The following is a 17340-nucleotide window of genomic DNA, read 5'->3' on the forward strand; positions in this document are numbered from 1 at the left end:
TTTCAGCCGTCCATCTGCTAAAGAACCCATAATAATGACAACTTGAGCTGTGTCCCCACCAATCCTGACAATAGCGAGCCTTTCAGATTACAAAGCTAACGGCTTACTAATTACCCAGCAGGTGTAGGAGAAGTGACCATCTATAACCATCTATATAGTGAAACCTCCCACAACAAGGAGGAAGGTAGCACTTCGAGTTTCAGGAGCTGCAGTTGCCCATTGACTTAACAGGATGTTGCAGGATATTGTTCCTTCTGCTCTATCATCCTGACATCTGTGCATGGATGGTTGCTGGGTTTTTTTGGTGGGGTGTGTGGGTTTTTTCTTTTCTTTTTTTTTTCCTTTGTTTTTGATTTGTTTGTTGGTTTGTTGTTTTTTTTTTTTTTTCCTAATGCTCAGATTTCAAGGGTTCAGGGACAGCAACAGCCTTTTTTCTGAGTTTATCCATTGCCTGGCTGAAGGCAGCCTGGAAGCCTGCCAGGAGCACCTGTCAATGCACTTCGTAAATTATAGTAATGAAAAGAATGTCAAATGCTAGGACGTAGTTATGAGTCTTTACTGATGTATATACTCTGAAGGCCAAATGCTGCTTTTAACATATTCAGATATGACCTGGAACCTCTTTACCCTAATAAGATGCAGAGGAGCAAACTGATGAACTGCTAGGTCTTACAGCTGGTGAAGTCTGAGTTCCCAAGCAGTTATCAGCTTCACATCCCGTTGCCCTTAGCAAAATGGTGCTTCTCTTCTAAAATTATATGCACATATCAGTGCTGCAAAGACTGCAAAAGACAGTGCTGAGGAATTTGGGGAGATGAGGTGACAGGCCCCCACTGGCTCAGTGCTTTTGGCTGTGGAGACGAATCCTGTTTGGGAACAGCACAGGTTGGATCATGTTGGAGATGTGGAGGATGTTTCTGTAACCCACTGAATTCTGGCTGAATAGGAACTGAAATCACAGCTGGCTGAATGGGTGCTAGGGGACCATCTCTCATTTTTAATATGCAGTAATTTCTAAACTGCATTTCATTTCTGTAGCGGAAATATGTGAAAATGATGTTTAATTTTAAGTGGCTTTGTGGGTGTTCATGCTTTGCTGGTGGGTGAAATACTTCAGTGCCTGAAAATTGGGAAAGTTTTGGGTTTAAGGTTTACGGTGCTGACATGCTCCTCAAGCATCCACTGAAAATCAGATTCCTTGGTTAATAAAAAATAATTATGTGATATCAGCAGCTAGATGAAGTTTTCAGCATGTGCAGAGGTCAGTGCGATTAGCTGACAAGCCCTCGCAGCAGGAGGCTTTCCTACACAGGCTGATGTAGGGTAAACCAGAGAAATCAGAGCCAGGCTGAGACCATGAATCCAGACTTTACCAGAGCTCCAGCACTTGAAAAGCAGAGCTCCTCTCCTACCTTATATCCTGCAATGATTTGTGTGTTTTCATTCTGTTCAATGGGGGAAGTCTGGTTGACCTGTGGGAGTGCTGAATATCTCTTTGTGGAGGGGACCCAGCCATCTGCTCTCGAAGCTGCTCTCCTGGGGGATCAGGAGCACCATTGGCAGGGATGGCTCCTGTATCAGGACAATGTTGTCCAAGACTGAGAAACCAGTCTCACTAACTTTGTCTGTTGGGATGAAGGCCAGAGCAGCAGAATTTCCCCTAAATTAGGTATAAGTAAATTATATGTCATAGAATCATAGAATCATTAGGGTTGGAAAGGACCTTAAGATCATCTAGTTCCAACCCCCCTGCCATGGGCAGGGACACCTCACACTAACTCATATCACCCAAGGCCTCGTCCAACCTGGTCCTGAACACTACCAGGGATGGAGCATTCACAACCTCCCTGGGCAACCCATTCCAGTGCCTCAGCACCCTTACAGGAAAGAATTTCTTCCGTATATCCAATCTAAACTTCCCCTGTTTAAGTTTTAACCCGTTACCCCTTGTCCTGTCACTACAGTCTCTAATGAAGAGTCCCTCTCCAGCATCCCTATAGGCCTCCTTCAGATACTGGAAGGCTGCTATGAGGTCTCCACGCAGCCTTCTCTTCTCCAGGCTGAACAGACCCAACTTCCTCAGCCTGTCTCATACAGGAGGTGCTCCAGTCCCCTGATCATCCTCGTGGCCCTTCTCTGGACTTGTTCCAACAGTTGCATGTCCTTTTTATGTTGAGGACACCAGAACTGCACACAATACTCCAAGTGAGGTCTCACGAGAGCAGAGTAGAGGGGCAGGATCACCTCCTTTGACCTGCTGGTCACGCTCCTTTTGATGCAGACCAGGATACAGTTGGCTTTCTGGGCTGCAAGTGTACACTGAAGCCGGCTCATGTTCATTTTCTCATCGACCAGCACCCCCAAGTCCTTCTCCACAGGGCTGCTCTGAATCTCTTCTCTGCCCAACCTGCAGCTGTGCCTGGGATTGCTCTGACCCAGGTGTAGGACCTTGCACTTGGCATGGTTAAACTTCATAAGGTTGGCATCAGCCCACCTCACAAGCATGTCAAGGTCCCTCTGGATGGCATTCCTTCCCTCCAGGGAATCAACTGAACCACACAGCTTGGTGTCATCGGCAAACTTGCTGAGGGCGCACTCAATCCCACTGTCCATGTCAGTGACAAAGATGTTGAACAAGACTGGTCCCAACACCGATCCCTGAGGGACACCACTCATTACTGGTCTCCAGCTGGACATTGAGCCATTGACCGCAACTCTTTGTGTGCGGCCATCCAGCCAGTTCTTTATCCACCGAGTGGTCCATCCATCAAATTGATGTCTCTCCAATTTAGAGACAAGGATGTCGTGTGGGACAGTGTCGAACGCTTTGCACAAGTCCAGGTAGATGACGTCAACTGCTCTACCCCTGTCCATCAGTTCTGTAGCTCCATCATAGAACTGTCTCCATCCTCTACCTCCCACCTCTATGTTAACATTCAATTTGAGACAAAATTTAAAAGGAAAAAGGGGCAACATCTTGGAGAAAGAAAATCCATTCCCAGATGAGCAACTGGGGCAGGAGAGACCATCCTGCAAAGAAGGATGAGGTGATTTGAGAGGTGACTTGACTCTGGGCTGCAGGTCCCCACCTGTGGATGGACTGGATCCTCCTGGGGAGAGAGCAAGAAAGGCGACACTAAGATTTGGATTGCCAGTGCTTCTGATTTTGGCAGATACATGCAAAAGGTGTTTATATCCCCTCAGCTATCACAAGTCCTTTAGGAAAGAAGCTGTAAAAAGACTGCCAGCACTCCAGGGAAGACGGGTAAGTGATGTGGCACAGGGCACAGGGCTGGTGCTTCTGGGCCGTAGGAAAAGAGGTACAGACCATCCACCAGAATAACCCATGTCACTGGAAAAGACCTACAGAAATTTCCTGTCTCACTTTATTTGTCTTTTAGACTTAGGTTGATCTCTGAGCTGATCTTTCAAGAGAAGAACCTATAGTGATTGTAAAACCTCAAGATGTCTTTCCTGAATGATAATAGCTCAATTAGAGCCTGTCATTAGACAGATATGGCTAAGGACATCTTCTCTTATGTACTTTACTTGGACATTTTCTTGCTTGGTCCTTCTATTCAAAGACCTTGGTCCTTAGTCCTTTGCAGTCAGCTTAAAATTTTTGGCCTCTCAGCAAACTTTCCCATTACAAGTTAGCTTCCTGGCCAAGGTCCCACAGCACCACAAAATCCTGGCAATAGGCTCTCCTGAGTGTGAAAATAAGAACCTGTTTCTAGCCTTTGGTTTCTCTTGTAGTTAGCTGGTAATCCATGAAGCCTTTCCTTTGTTTCACGCTACTTTTATTGCTTTGACAGCTCTTACGGTAGCAAAGCTTTTATGAACTCCAGGTATGTGATACACTATCACCTTCTTCATCATATTCATTGACTGCTTCAAAGGATGTGAATGTATTATAAACTTTGACTTCTTTCTCCAATAAAAACCTGTTGCCCTTTCCCCGGTTTATCAGATCTGCCATCCTTAGGTATCCACCTGTATCTATACTTGACTGTATTTTCTATGCATTTGCCTAGCACAGGTCAGATCAATTGGACCTTGATTCTTAAACTTGCCTCTTTAGAACCAGTTTCATGACTGCTATTTCTCATTTGCTGTGGACAAATAGTGTTAATTGCTCATATAATTATATTTGAATCTCTTGACAAGTCTTTGGTCAGTGACATCTCACCTTGGCAATTTGCTCCTTTCTCAGTTTATCTCATTTTTCCAAAATCTCTGTCGGTAACACTTGCATTTAAGAAGCTCATCATGGGGAAGACCCACTCCAGAGAAAGATGGTTTTGCTGTGCATGTCTCCAGCCCTGTCTCCCCATGCAGACACATGGGAGATTCATTTACCTGACCCATTATGGTTTTATTTCACCCAGGACTTCTTTCAAGCTTCTCCCACTTGCTCACAGCCCCCATGAGTCCCTTGTAGACTTTCTGTCTCTACTGTTTTTACAGGCATTTTTATGCCTCTGGCAAACTGTTCTGCAATACCTTTTTCACTTGCTTTATTGTGCTTTTATATTTGCCAGTGTTTCTGCTATATTCTATTTCCCTCATTTGGATGTAGAATTTTGATGGCTATCTTTCTTGTTCCTAATAGCCTTCTTCACTCTGCTACTTAACTCCTCTGCTTTTAGAAAATCCTTTAGGGTCTTTACTAAGGAGTGTTATGTGTTAAGCTGAAGCCTTTAATATACCTTTAAGCTCTGCCATGATACTCGAAAGTATTTTATCCTTTTAGCTCTTCCATTTATTTTTAATGTAACTTCCCTTTCTAAATTTTAGGTGTTACTGTGAATCAAGACCACTACATAGCATGGTGGAAAATTAAGACAATAGCAAGTTCAAAGCACTTAGACACCTTCCCAAATGTTGTAAAGAAAAGCAATTCTATTTTAGCCCAATCTATGATGGGCACTGAACCCCTGAACCACAGGACTGAAAGGGTTCCCAAAACATGCTAAGCTCAGTACTACATCATTATCATAGAATCATAGAATCATTGAATCATTGAATGGTTTGGTTGGACAGGACATTAGTGCTCATCCAGTTCCAACCCCCTGCCATGGTCAGGGAGACCTTCCACTAGACCAGGTTGCTCCAAGCCCCATCCAACCTGACCTTGAACACTGCCAGGGATGGGGCAACCACAGTTTCTCTGCGCACCCTGTGCCACGGCCTCACTACCCTCACAGGGAAGAACTTCTTCCCAATATCTCACCTAAATCTACCCCTTGTCAGCAGTCCCTCTCCATTATAAGCAATGATATCACATTTTTTCCTGTAGTATATTCATTTAACCTAATTTTAAAGCATCTACAGCTCTTTCTTCTGCTGCTTCCACTTGGTGGCTGCTCAAAAGCCTTAGTCCCCTGCTAGCTGGGGACTTTCCAGCCTGAGGGGTTTGCACCCACCCAGGCAATACAGATCCTGACCTTGGAGCTGAGACAGATTTTCACCTTTCCTGGGGTTTATTACCTGCCCTGGAGCACCAAAGCCAGGCTGCTGTAACTCCAGAGATCAATTTTCCTTGCCCAAAGTATCCTGCACCCATGGCTGAACATAAAAGCGGTCCTGCCCCTGGAAACCTTCCTATTAACAACAACAACGTACAGCTGGGAATTCAAACCTTTATCCCTATTTATGCACCGATCCCATGTACCATGAGTTTCACGTGAAAGCTGCAGGTATGATGTGAGGGCTATTTACATCTTTCAATACTTTCTCTACATTTTAAGCCCGGTCCCTAAGCCCTGATTCATAGAAGTGCTGAAGTACTTACTCAGAGCCCAGCACATCTGTAAGTACTTTGCTGAATTAGATCCTTATTAATCTTCTTGCATTTAAAATAACTTTTTATTACATTTTAAAAATAAATGGGCATGTACTATTTCTTCATGTTTGGGATTTTTTCAAACATTTATTTTAATGCTCTTCTGGCTTGGCTGGATAACCTTCTATCCAGCCAAGCAGCTGCTTGTGCTAAAACTGGGAGCAAACTCCCTCTTACACCGCCAGCGCTGCTGGGAAAGAGCTCCATGTTATCTGTGATTACCACTTCCAGGGGGAAAACAACCAAACCTCCCTTAACCTCCCTGAAAGGCGATGCTGAATCCGAGATGGCAAGGCATTTTGAGTTGAAAAAAAATGCAGAATGCAGCTGTGGGTACATTTCTCAATTATTTAAATGTATTTGGGGGGAAAGGCCAGCCAAGTGTTGCCTGCACCAGTTGCAAAAGGAATTTTTGGAGCTGGAGGAAATAGTGTTGCTGGGGTTCAGGGCTGTGATCTGTGTGGGATAGGGACCTGTGCGATGTACAGCAAAGCTGCTTCATCCTCCTGGCTCTGCTTCATTAGTCAAAAATCTAAAATTTTAAAAATGAAAAGCATGTTTCCAGGGCTGGGAGCAATAGGTCCTTGGAAATTGCAATGAGAAAACCTATGATTTTGGAAGAAATGACCCAGCAGCCCTTAAAACACCTCGTGGGGCTGCGGCTGAGCTTCCCTCTTCTCCCACCAGCCTAAAGTACCCCATGGAGAGAAGCAGAATGAAGAGATTGTTCATGTACAAATGAAACACATTTCCAAGGAAAAACCTTATGCACTACCACAAGAGGCAGGGCTTATCTTGCTGTCTCCCAAATGTGAGCATCCCAAACCTCTACAGCAAATGCTCTGGTTTGCATGCTGAACAAACAAGGTGCAGCCTTGACAAAAGGGTGCAGAACCTTGCTGCTGTAAACCTCGTGTGCAAGGCTCTGAGCAAATTTTCCCTGTTCTCTAAAAAGTGTAGTGTTAAAAAACAAGAAAGTGGTAAAAAGGACAAAATCAGGTATTCAAAGTCCTTCCTTATCCACTCCATCCCCATGTAGATGCTGTAAATCCAGCCACGTTAATGGAAGGTTTGACTTATGGAAAGTCCAGCTGAGCTTGGGAGTGTTTTTTGGAAGACTATTGAAGTTTGTTTATGCCATATGAAAGCCAAGGTACTGCTGAAGTCTTGCTTTCGGGGGGAGAAATGGGAGAAGTTGAAGAGGATGCAGCCAGGAGGTTTGTTTTTCGCACTGTTTTGGGGGTTGTATTTATTTTCTTTGACAGTGACTTACAGCCAGGCTTTCTTTTCTATTTAGTTAGGGCAATAAAGAAGATAAATCTGTAATAATTCAGCTCTCTGTCTTTAATAAAATCTCGTCTTCTTCACACAGCCCCTGGGAAGACCTCCGTTTTGCAGTCCTGTGAGATTGGCTGGGTTTTTCCATTTCACCTCTTCACCAGAAGCAACTGAAACATTACCGGGAAAATTAATAGCTAAATAGGATTTCAGGCAAAAGGAAAGCTTTTGTCAGGAGGTGAAGGGCTCAGTCCTGACTCTGACCATGCTGGCTCATGGGAGGATTTTCAGAGAAGGCCTGTAATTACTTTTGTCTTTGTTAACAGGCTCCTAGGTTGGAGACCTCAAATAATGGCTAATAGGAATTTCTACCCTTGACGTGGATGGATGTGGAGCTGGTATTTGTTGGTTTTGTGCTTGCGCTGGGTATGGAGGAAAAGGGAAATTGAGCTCTCAGTGTAGGGCCCATGGGGCAGACACAGTGGCAGCAGTGGGTCGGGGAAAAGCCCTTGGAAGTCACTGTGGAAAGTTTGGAGTTGGGTTTTTTTTTTGAATCCTGATGCCTTTTTAAGCCTGATTCTTCACTGCACAAAGCTTTGGTTTCTGGGCACATGCCTACCAGTTTTTTGACATAATGACTTATCTCACCAAAATTTGTCAGAAATAAAAGTGAAAATCACAGAACCATAGAAAGTGATTTATGTGTTTATGTTTGAGTGCTGTAAGGGGCAGGCTTCCAGGGACAGCCTATTTTTTCCTTTTTATGGAAAGTAAGTGTTCGGAAGGAACGGCCACGGCCCAGCTTTGGAGCAGACTGTGAAGCTGGGGATGGTGGTCGCGCCTGGAGGGGTGCGTTGGAGCACTGAAAAGTGCCGGGTTTGCAATGGAGACGATCCAGAACCCTGATGTGATCTGGAATCCTGGCCCAGACAGGAGCTGACCCAGACTCCCAGGTGATCTAGAGCCTCGGGCCTCTGGGCTGGAGTGTGTCTAAAGACACCCCCTGGATGTTGACATCCCCGGGGCAGAGATGATCTAGAACCCTCCGCAGTGATCCAGTCTCCCAGGTGACCTGGAACCCATCACAGCCCCCTGCCCCCGCGGAGCGCGGTCCCTTTAAGAGCAGCCCAGTCCCCTTTACTCTATGTTTACATAACACACCGAGGCTGTACCACTTGCTGGCGCCGGAGGGGGGGGGGTTGGAGGGAGGGTGCGAGGCACGGGGCGGAGCGCAGAGGCGTGGAGCCCCGCCCCCTCGGGCGCGCCCCCTTCGCAGGTGGTGAATGGGAGCTGGAGGGGCGGGACCACACGTAGCCTGGCGGCGGAGCTGGAGGGGAGGGCGCCTCTTTGCTGCTCCCGCCCCCTGCCGCCGCCAGTTGGTACGTCCCCGTCGGTGCTCCGCCCTCCTCCCCCCCGGTGTAGTGGCCGTTGTCGGGCGACAGCCGGCTCAGAGCGGGGCGCAGTGCGAAGCGGCGGGTGACTTAGCGGCGGCCCCATGTTTTCCCCCAGCCAGGAGGAGCACTGCGCGCCCAACAAGGAGCCCGTCAAGTACGGGGAGCTGGTGGTGCTTGGGTGAGTGCTGCGGAGGGGAGCCGGGGGGGGACCACGGCAGTGGGGGTCAGTCCTGGGGCCGGGGGAGCGGCGGGAGGGTCCCGGCCCCTCAGCACTGAGATGGCGCTCGGAGGTGTGAGACCGCCGGCGGTGGCGAGGCGGGAGGGGACTGAGGGGTGGGGGGCGCCGCTTCCCGCCTTTCCACCTCCGGAGCGCGCAGGGCGGCCGTGGGGTCCCTCTGCCCCGCTGCCGCCGGCGGCCGCTTGTCCATGCGGGGGGCACAGCGGCTCGGCCCCGCGCCCGCGAGCGGCCCCGAACAAACTTTGTGCGGGGTGGGGGGTGCGGAGCTGCGGAGAGGGCGGCGGGACCCCCCCGGCCCCCTCCTTGCCGGTTGCCGGTCGCAGGTGCTGGCGAGCCGCGGTCCTTGGCTGCAGCCGCTTTCGGAGCGATCTCTGGCGGTTCCTCTCGTCGCTCCGAGAGACGGCGTTCTCCTTGCAAATTGCAGGGGAGATGACTTTGGAATTAGGAGGAGAGGCGGGGGGAGGGGGAGGGCGAAGCACTTCTATTCGGATCCGTAGTGGCAATGTTTATTTTCTTAGCTTGATATGGATCTTAAAGTAATCCGCTTGGTATTACGTACTTGCCCTGCAGTTAAAGCTTGAAGCCTTTCTGCTGAACGCTGTAGAAGCAGATGAGGGAGAAGGGTCTAAGACGTGTTTGCTGAGAGCCCTTGTGAACCATAAAGGAGATGCTTAATTTTGATAGTTTAATATGTAGAAACGTACGGTTAATTGAATAATTTTTAGGAATCAATACAACGGAAAGGTTTCAAACCAGCCGTGAAGCAGAACAGTTGCAGCCTTCCAACACCATTCAGCCTTCCCCAGAATGTTACGTATTTTCAGCAAGGTCGTAGAAAAACCTTTATCGTGGTTTGTTAGGGACTTTTTCATTTTGTTTTGGTCACGTCATTTCATAAAGAGCTGTGTTCACCTCTGCAGAAACAGCGTTTGAATCTCTGGGAGCAGATAAAAAGAGCAGTCGTGACTGGGTACTCTTGTGTCCAATGCTGTTTCTTTTTTCCTGAAGGGATGCTAAGTGTTTCTTATCACGAGACTAGGTCAAGCTGCAGTTACCATGGAATAAAATACAGCTATTGCCATGAACGTGGCACAGCTGCGACTGGAAAAACTTGAATTTAAGTTGAATAACTTGATTTGGGAGAAATACCCATATCAAACTAAATTTAATAAAGAAATGATCTTGCTGCTTCAAATGTGGAAATGGAGGGTAACTTCAGCTGTGCAACACTGTCTCTGATAATAAAGTCATAGTATAATGTTGAATCTTAAATTAAATTAGAGTGCATAAATTGATGTTATGCTGCAGAGGCTTTTTCTGCACAGCTGGAAACATTTTCCTTTCTGTTGCTTACTATTTTTAGCAGCAGTTGAAAGTATAGAAGTATGAAATGTTTTGTGTTTTGGCTCAGATCTTAACCTAGCAGTCTGGTGTGCTTTTCCTTTAATATGGGAATGCATTGATCTCAGCTTATCAGTTCTTCTAGAGGTTTTGATCCTCGCTGCTGTGTTCTGAAACATGCTAATAACATTTAAATAAATTTCATATGTCTTAATTTTCATTTGAATATCAGCTGTTCCCTAAAACTGCTGAGGTTGTATCTTCTGGATGTCACATGTGCTGAAAAAGCAAATAAATCCTCTTATAGTGCAGTTATGAGCAAGAAATCTGCAAGCAGGCAGCCAGGTCGCTTTGGTCAGTGCATCTCTGTGGGCTATACCGAAACAATGGGACATTGGCTGTAACAGCTTCCAGACGCCATGTGCCTGGTACATGTAGAAACAGGTAGACATGATGGAAGCAGTCTGTGTAATGATGTTTTCCATGCTTGGACTGAAGGCTGGGGGGTGTTAAGATCCTTTCAACACTTTAAGAGTTGAGTACTGCATTTGCTTTCAGAGATGTCTTAAATGTCGCATGTAGTGCTGTAAGTAATACAAATGTCTCTCTTTGGTGACTCAACATTTGTGACTAGGAACCCTTGGAACAGCTTAAGCATCTGTTCAGCATTCTGAAAAAAAATATAAAATATTTTTAATACCTTTTTTTGTATTAAAATCTTGTAATCTGGAGTTCTGTTTAAATAAGGCAGTGTAAATCTGATCTCCTCCGTATAGTGAAACTGCGACTTGTGGACCAGACAAAGTGTAGCATTGCAGCTCTTGTTAGAATTGCTTGATTAAAGTTGATAGTGATCTCACAGCTAGATTTAGAAAAGTTATTTTGAGAGACTGTGTGTGGTTTTGTGTGTTTTTTTTTATTTTTTAAAAAAAGCTTTGATTGTGATGTTGATTAATATCTTCTCTCTTGATCTGTGAGACTTTTAAATTATGTGGTGAAAAGGATGATGAACAAAGAAACTGGCATACCTCATAAACTGCTCACAGTCCTCTTTTTAAGATGACAAAACTTTATCTTTCAGTACTCCTCTGTCTTCACAGTATTAAAGTATGGTTGTTGTATACTTGACCCTTAAATAAAGGGGAAGGTGTTCTTTTGGCAGTAGGTAATTCTTCCACCGGAACACATTCTTATGCAGTCTCACAATAGTTGTGATTGCTTCTCTGCGCATTAATGTGATCAGAGGGTAAAGCCTAAGGCATTTCCAAGTCAGTCATTGCAGCAAACACATTTCTAATAACCTTCTCTTAGTAGTATGTTACATATCATCTGTCAGTGATGTGGCAGCGTATATTTGGTTAAGATTTTGTTTGAGGTTTACATAATCAATGTTGTAGTGAATAAAAACAGTTAATGTAAATCAAGCCAGACAGGTCAAGATGGTTGGTAAAGAAGAGATCATCTGCTTGATTGTGAATCTGCTCGTGGTGTCATCTATTCACAGAAGGCTGTGGATGAAGCTTTCTTGATGAAGCAGAAACATTTATATTTTATTTTTTTTGGGGGAAGAGAGATAACAAATCTTTGTTTGAAGTCCTGTCAAAATGATAGCTCATTGTATATTTCTTGAAGCATGGGACTGGAGAGAGTTTCAAAGGAGATACTGAATTACAGTACCAAGTATGTGACTAGATGTCACAATGTTAGTAGGTTGTTTATCAGTAGCCTTCATCTGACTTCTGTGGTATCTGGTTACCACTAGAGGTGCATGTCCCATCCCCTTCCTCCCAGTACCCCTTTTTCCTCTGACTTTGAATTGCACTCTGAAGAAATTGTTCCGTGAGAATGGTATTCAGGCCAGCAGTGCTTTTTCTTTTGTGTGTGAGGTGTGCTGGTCCCTGGCTGCATAGGGTAGCTTTCACTGAAGGCAGGTGTCAGTGGCCTGGTGCCGTTAAATCTCCCCTCCTTTGGGACTGTGTGATGTTGATGGGCAGCTTTAACTTCTCAGAAAAGCCACTTGACTAAAATGATGCAAGTTGAAGGAGGAGTGCCAGTGAGGTGTAAGTTTTAGTTAATGGCCGAGTTCTCTAGCGGTGAAAGGATTTTGTACCTGATGTTAGATATTTTCAGTGTGATGTATTGCAGCCAATCCCGAGGAGTTTTGGATGGGGTTTCTTACAGGTGTGTGCATGTAAATGTAGTATTTCTTAGTAACTAAAGATTGCCGTTAGCTATTCATTAGTAAGGAGGTACAGCCTGGTGGTTCCTCCGCTGGGGAGGAGTTCTTCTTACCTATTTAATTCTTTTTGCATTATCTAATTTATTTTTTTTTAATTGAACTAGACCAAGCTCTAAGGGCTGTCAGTGTTTTTACAGTGGTCACTTTGAAATTGCTGTCAATGCTTGATCTATACATTTTCCATAGTCAACCATTAAAATAAATGAATTTGTTAACTTACAGGCTGCAGCGCCTGAAGGAGCCACTGTGGATTGTTGTGAGCTTTGTTTAACATGAGTAAACAGGCTGTAGTTCTGCTTAAATTTAACCCTTTGAAAAAACCAGAATAAAATCCTCATCTGTGTTTGCAGTGATGAATTCCATGGTCACTTAGGGGAAGTTTTTCCAGTTGATGGTCCATTTTATGTGTGCAGCAAACTTAGATTTGAAACATGTCTTTTTGTGTTAATCTAAAGGGGCCTTCTGTTTTCTCATACAGGCTTTTTCTGACTGATCGAAGTTGCTCCTTAACCTCTCCCTCCTTGATAGGCTAAATAAAGTTCCCGAAGTGTTTTGTACTTTTAAGCACATTTCCAGTTTTTAACTTACCTGTTTGGCTTTTCATGGAACCCTTTTGTTAATCACCAGCTGTGCAATTCGGGAAGAAGCTGATGCAGCTTTCCAATAGTGTTGACAAATGCAGATGCAATATGGTGTCTCTGCTTGTCCCTGGTAGCTGCTTGCTTCTGTTTATGAACCAGAGGCAGAGGGAGGATCATCCTGGCTACAGCATTAAATTGGGGACTTCTATGGCTTTGCAGTTTGATATCAAGCTGAAGAGCTTTTAATGATTCTGTGTTTTCCCACACTGTATGGTACAGGTACACTGGTGGTACTGCTTAGATGACTCGGGTTCTGCTGTTGAGCCTTATTTAAAAATGTACTTTAGGCTTCATTTAAAGGAGCGTCTATTGTAAGTAATGGTAGGCACCCGTTAAGTACATTCAAGGTCATGATTCCATCTGAGAATCCTTTTCTGCAACAGCCATAGCTGGGAAGCTGCTGTTCTGGAGAAAATGATGTATTATTTTATTTGATATTGACAGTGGCTTCTCGGAGACCTTTATGTCTTGTGCTTAGTTTAGGGTGAATCTTCTATGCTGCATATTGAGAATATGGGATCAGTGCCAGTTCAGAGCTTGCAAGTAGATTAATCAAACACCAGAAGTATTGTGTCTGACTAGAGCACTAACTGCAATGTAGAAAAAATAGTAGAAAGGATTATATTTGAGGAAATCTTTTGTGGATTTATTTTCAGTGAAAGCTTTTGTATGGCTGGATAGAGCAAAGGTTTTGCTTCATTTAAGCTAAGAAAGAAAGCATACTTGCGTTGGTTCTCTGTGACTATGTTATTCCATGGAGTACTTTTGACTTTGTCTCAGAGTACGGATTTGTAACCAGCTGTAAGCTTTATTCACAGCATCTCAATACTGATGTAAAATCAGAAAGCAGAAACGGCAAACTCTAGAAACCAAAATCTGTATTTGTTAAAGCAAACATGTTTAACGCCTGTTATAAAAACCAAACAGAGTGCATTCTGCAAGTTAAACTGTAATCCCTTTGGTGTGTACAGGCAGTAGGTCACACATATTCAAGGGGAAGACTTTGTTTTTCTCTAAAAAGAGGAAACAGACTGTTTGAGTAAACAATGTAAGGCAGTGTTGCACTTCTCTTGTAGAACCAAAGAGCTGTGTCTTCCTATCTTGGCAAAGTCAGGGATGCGTAGTTTTCCATTTTCAGCTGAAATTTATTAATAACTTGGAAGTGAGCAGATACTGTGAAAGTCCACTTGTTTCTACTTTAAAATATGGATATAAACCTATAAATTACTTGCTAAGCTATTAAGATTTGGGGTTTGTTGCTGAAAACAGCATCTTGCTTAAGCTATTTCATGCTCTGCCTTAACAGCAGGCTGTTTTTCAGCTGTGAAACAAGGTTGCTTGAGAACAGTTTTTTTTTTTTTTTTTCCTAAGAAGTCAGGAACTTCTTATTATCCAGTTTAAATTATGGCTGTTTAATGCCCATTTATTATGGAGCTAATGCTGCTCCCTAACTTGCTTAGTCCTTATTTTTCAGTAGTGATACTTTGAGAAGATGCAACTTTCTTTTCCTCTAATCTAAGGTAATGAGAAGCTGTGTGAGTGTAGTATGGCAGCGAGCCTGAGCAGAAGGTAGGGTTTATTAGTTCAGAGTGCCAGCAGAGTTTTACAACTCTTTGCAAAATACTATTCACATGCCTGTAGGCAACAGCTGTTCAAGTAGGCTGAACCAACCGTTGTCTTGTGTTCTTCTTGCTGGTATTGTCTGCACATGCCTTGGTTCCGAATTTGCCTTGAGTATCTGTGACTAATATGGGTATGAAACCTTCCAAAGGTGACTCCTGTAGCATGCTGAACAGTTGTAGTCTGACTTCATGTTTAGTAGAAGTGCTTCTCATGATCTCATCTAGAGTTGTGATTGGTTATTCTGCACTGTTGTACTTGTTTATTTGTCCCTTGGTCAGCAAGGAAAGTGATGTAGAGGACCATTCAGTCTGAGCTCCCAGCTTGAAACAAAACCTGATTGGTTTCCAGGTGTAATTTGTGCTGTCAAATCCTGTTCCACTATTACAATTTGATACCCTAAATCTCATTTGTGTTGATGCTTTTCCTATAATCAACAAATATCCTTATGTTTATTCTCACTCTGTCCCAAGGTCACCACTGAAAAGCTTGCATGTGACCTGTCACAAGCTTAAACCTTGAGGGCCAGGAATGGGGATGCTGGTGTAGAGAGCATGTTTACTTCCAGAGACTTGTAAGGCAAAGATTCTCATTTTGCTTGGTTTATAAATACATCACTAAATGGTGTCCTCACATTTTTTTTTTTTTCACTTTTATCACCTGCATATGCTAATATTGTTCTGAAGGGGTCCCACTTCTCTTTTAGATGACTTGTTTTCCTCTTGACAAGATGTACTTCAGAATTTTATGCCTTCCTTACACTTGCCTCATATTTGTTTTAGGCACCTACTGGTGTAGTTTTGTGCAGGTTAGTACTAAGTTTTGAGATCATAGTGTTATTTGAATTTGGGGGGGGGGGGGGGGGAGTTCAATAATACTTCGACAAACTAAGTAACATCTGGGATTCGACTATTTTCATCCTATTACTTGGTAGCCTAGAACAGGTTTTGGACTTCGTATTAAGCAAATATTACAGTTAAGAGCAGCAGGGGCTTCCATAGTAGATCAGTGTGCTTTGAGCGTAGAGGTGTAGCTTGGAGTAGTGCTGTTGGAGCTCTTCAGAGGTGGTATGCTACTGTGCATGTTCTCTGGATGACCAGATGTGCCCCTTCCTGTGATGACTCCTACATTTAACCTTGCACAGAAGGTCACAACCTAAGTACTCAATAGTTGGGTCTCTGTGTGCTGTTGATGACTATATAATGGTTGCACTTCTGGCTATGAGATTTAAAACCCAACAGAGACCTGGGGGAGGGAAAGGGTGGCAGGCAGTTAGCTCTTTGGGGGTTTTTCTTAATGTCCAAGTAGGTATTGTGGTGCTGGGAGTTCAACAGCAAGAGTAACCTGTCTTCAGGTTTGACTGACTGTACAAAATAAACATCTTTCTACTGCCTTTCCCCACAAACAGCGCTTGTTGGCTAGAGTTAGAGCTTAAGATGGAAGAATACAGACCTTGTAGGGCTTGCAGTAAGCAGCAAAGCTTAAACAGTTATAATACAAACATTCAGTCTTTGAAAACTTGTTTCCAAGGGGCTGTGTGGTAGGAGGACACAGCATCTTGGTGTGGTTGGGTTATGGACGATACATGAACAAGGTGACACTGGGCTTACATTGTCTAGATGTAGCTTTTACTTGCTTTGATTAGTATGACTTCTGTTCCTAAAACCGGCAAGTATCAGCTGTTTAGTGCTGAGGTTTTGTTTAGTTCTTCCAAGCCTGGAATATGAAGTCCCACTAGGTTGGTCAGAAGTGTGCATGTGCTTCATAGTAGCAGCAGTTACTAGTTCATGGTGAAGAAATAACAATTCAGCTAAAAGCTCTCTTCCGTTTCACAACAGAAATGTCCTATAGATGAAAGATTGCAAACAGCAATTGTGAAAGTGGATACAGACAACATCTACAGTGCTGAAGAGTCTGTTGTATTAAAAGCAGAGTGGTTTTGAGATGAGCTCAATTTGATCAGGCATGATATGAGGGTGCATATTGCTAAAGGACCTATTAGGTATGCTTCTATCAACAGCAATTCATTTTTCCGGCAGGGAGGGAAAGTAAGCAAGCCTTGTTTTATGCTTCTGGAAGCGATTTGCTTTGTGGGGGGGGGTCCCCCTCATTTAACAGTATCATCTTTAATAGTGGACTTAGGCACACTGCACATCTCAGCCTCCCTGTAGATAAAACTAGCCTACTTCAAGAATGGTGAACTAGATGTGGGACCGTTCTTAATCTAATGTAGCAGAAGGCTTCCTATACTGGGGAATGGCACGAATGCCACACATGCCCTTATGAAGCATTTGGCAATAAAGGCCTAATGCTAATTTGTCATATTTATTGCTTATACTGTGATACAGCTACATTACTGTGTAGTGACTAATTGTATTAAACAGAGACAAAAGCAGCCAGTTGTACAGCGAGAAAAACACTGACTCAGAATGTCAGTTTACTGTGCTGCATCTCCAGGGGAATGGGAACAGGAAAAAAAAAATTAGAGGTAGCTGGTGCATAGTAAGTTTAAAAAGAAGGCCAAGAAGTATTTATGGTCTTCTTGAGTGTTGTAATGTTAACTGATCTCCATTGTTGCAAAATTCCCTTTTTCCTCTTTGCATTGAAGGAATTGACGAAAAGGAGATGTTGGCATCATCCTTCTTACTGATAAACACTTTTGGAAGGCAATCTTCATGTTGCTACTGTAGTGATGCACTTGGGCTTTCAAATTACTATTCACCCTCAAATATGTATGCTATCTT

General features: G+C 44.0%; 1 protein-coding gene and 1 long non-coding RNA gene across 3 annotated transcripts in view; one reads left to right on the forward strand and one right to left on the reverse strand.

The window, feature by feature from the left end:
• The window catches only part of LOC133273918 (uncharacterized), a 376828-nt gene that overhangs the window by 325607 nt on the left and 33881 nt on the right, over positions 1 to 17340 (reverse strand). The gene's annotated exons all lie outside the window — the stretch shown is intronic.
• The window catches only part of PELI2 (pellino E3 ubiquitin protein ligase family member 2), an 88498-nt gene continuing 79732 nt past the window's right edge, over positions 8575 to 17340 (forward strand). Inside the window, exon 1 of one of the 2 annotated variants that reach the window (XM_061462609.1) lies at positions 8575 to 8695. In XM_061462609.1, coding sequence (XP_061318593.1) covers positions 8619 to 8695 — 77 coding nt within the window. In that variant the 5' untranslated portion in view covers positions 8575 to 8618. The remainder of the gene's footprint in view (positions 8696 to 17340) is intronic. The other variant, XM_061462610.1, reaches the window with a different exon arrangement.

The sequence above is a fragment of the Pezoporus flaviventris genome, unplaced genomic scaffold, assembly GCF_033815535.1.
Source record: "Pezoporus flaviventris isolate CSIRO_AGI_PZ_B2104156 unplaced genomic scaffold, CSIRO_AGI_Pfla_v1 ptg000035l, whole genome shotgun sequence".
Taxonomy (NCBI): domain Eukaryota; kingdom Metazoa; phylum Chordata; class Aves; order Psittaciformes; family Psittacidae; genus Pezoporus; species Pezoporus flaviventris.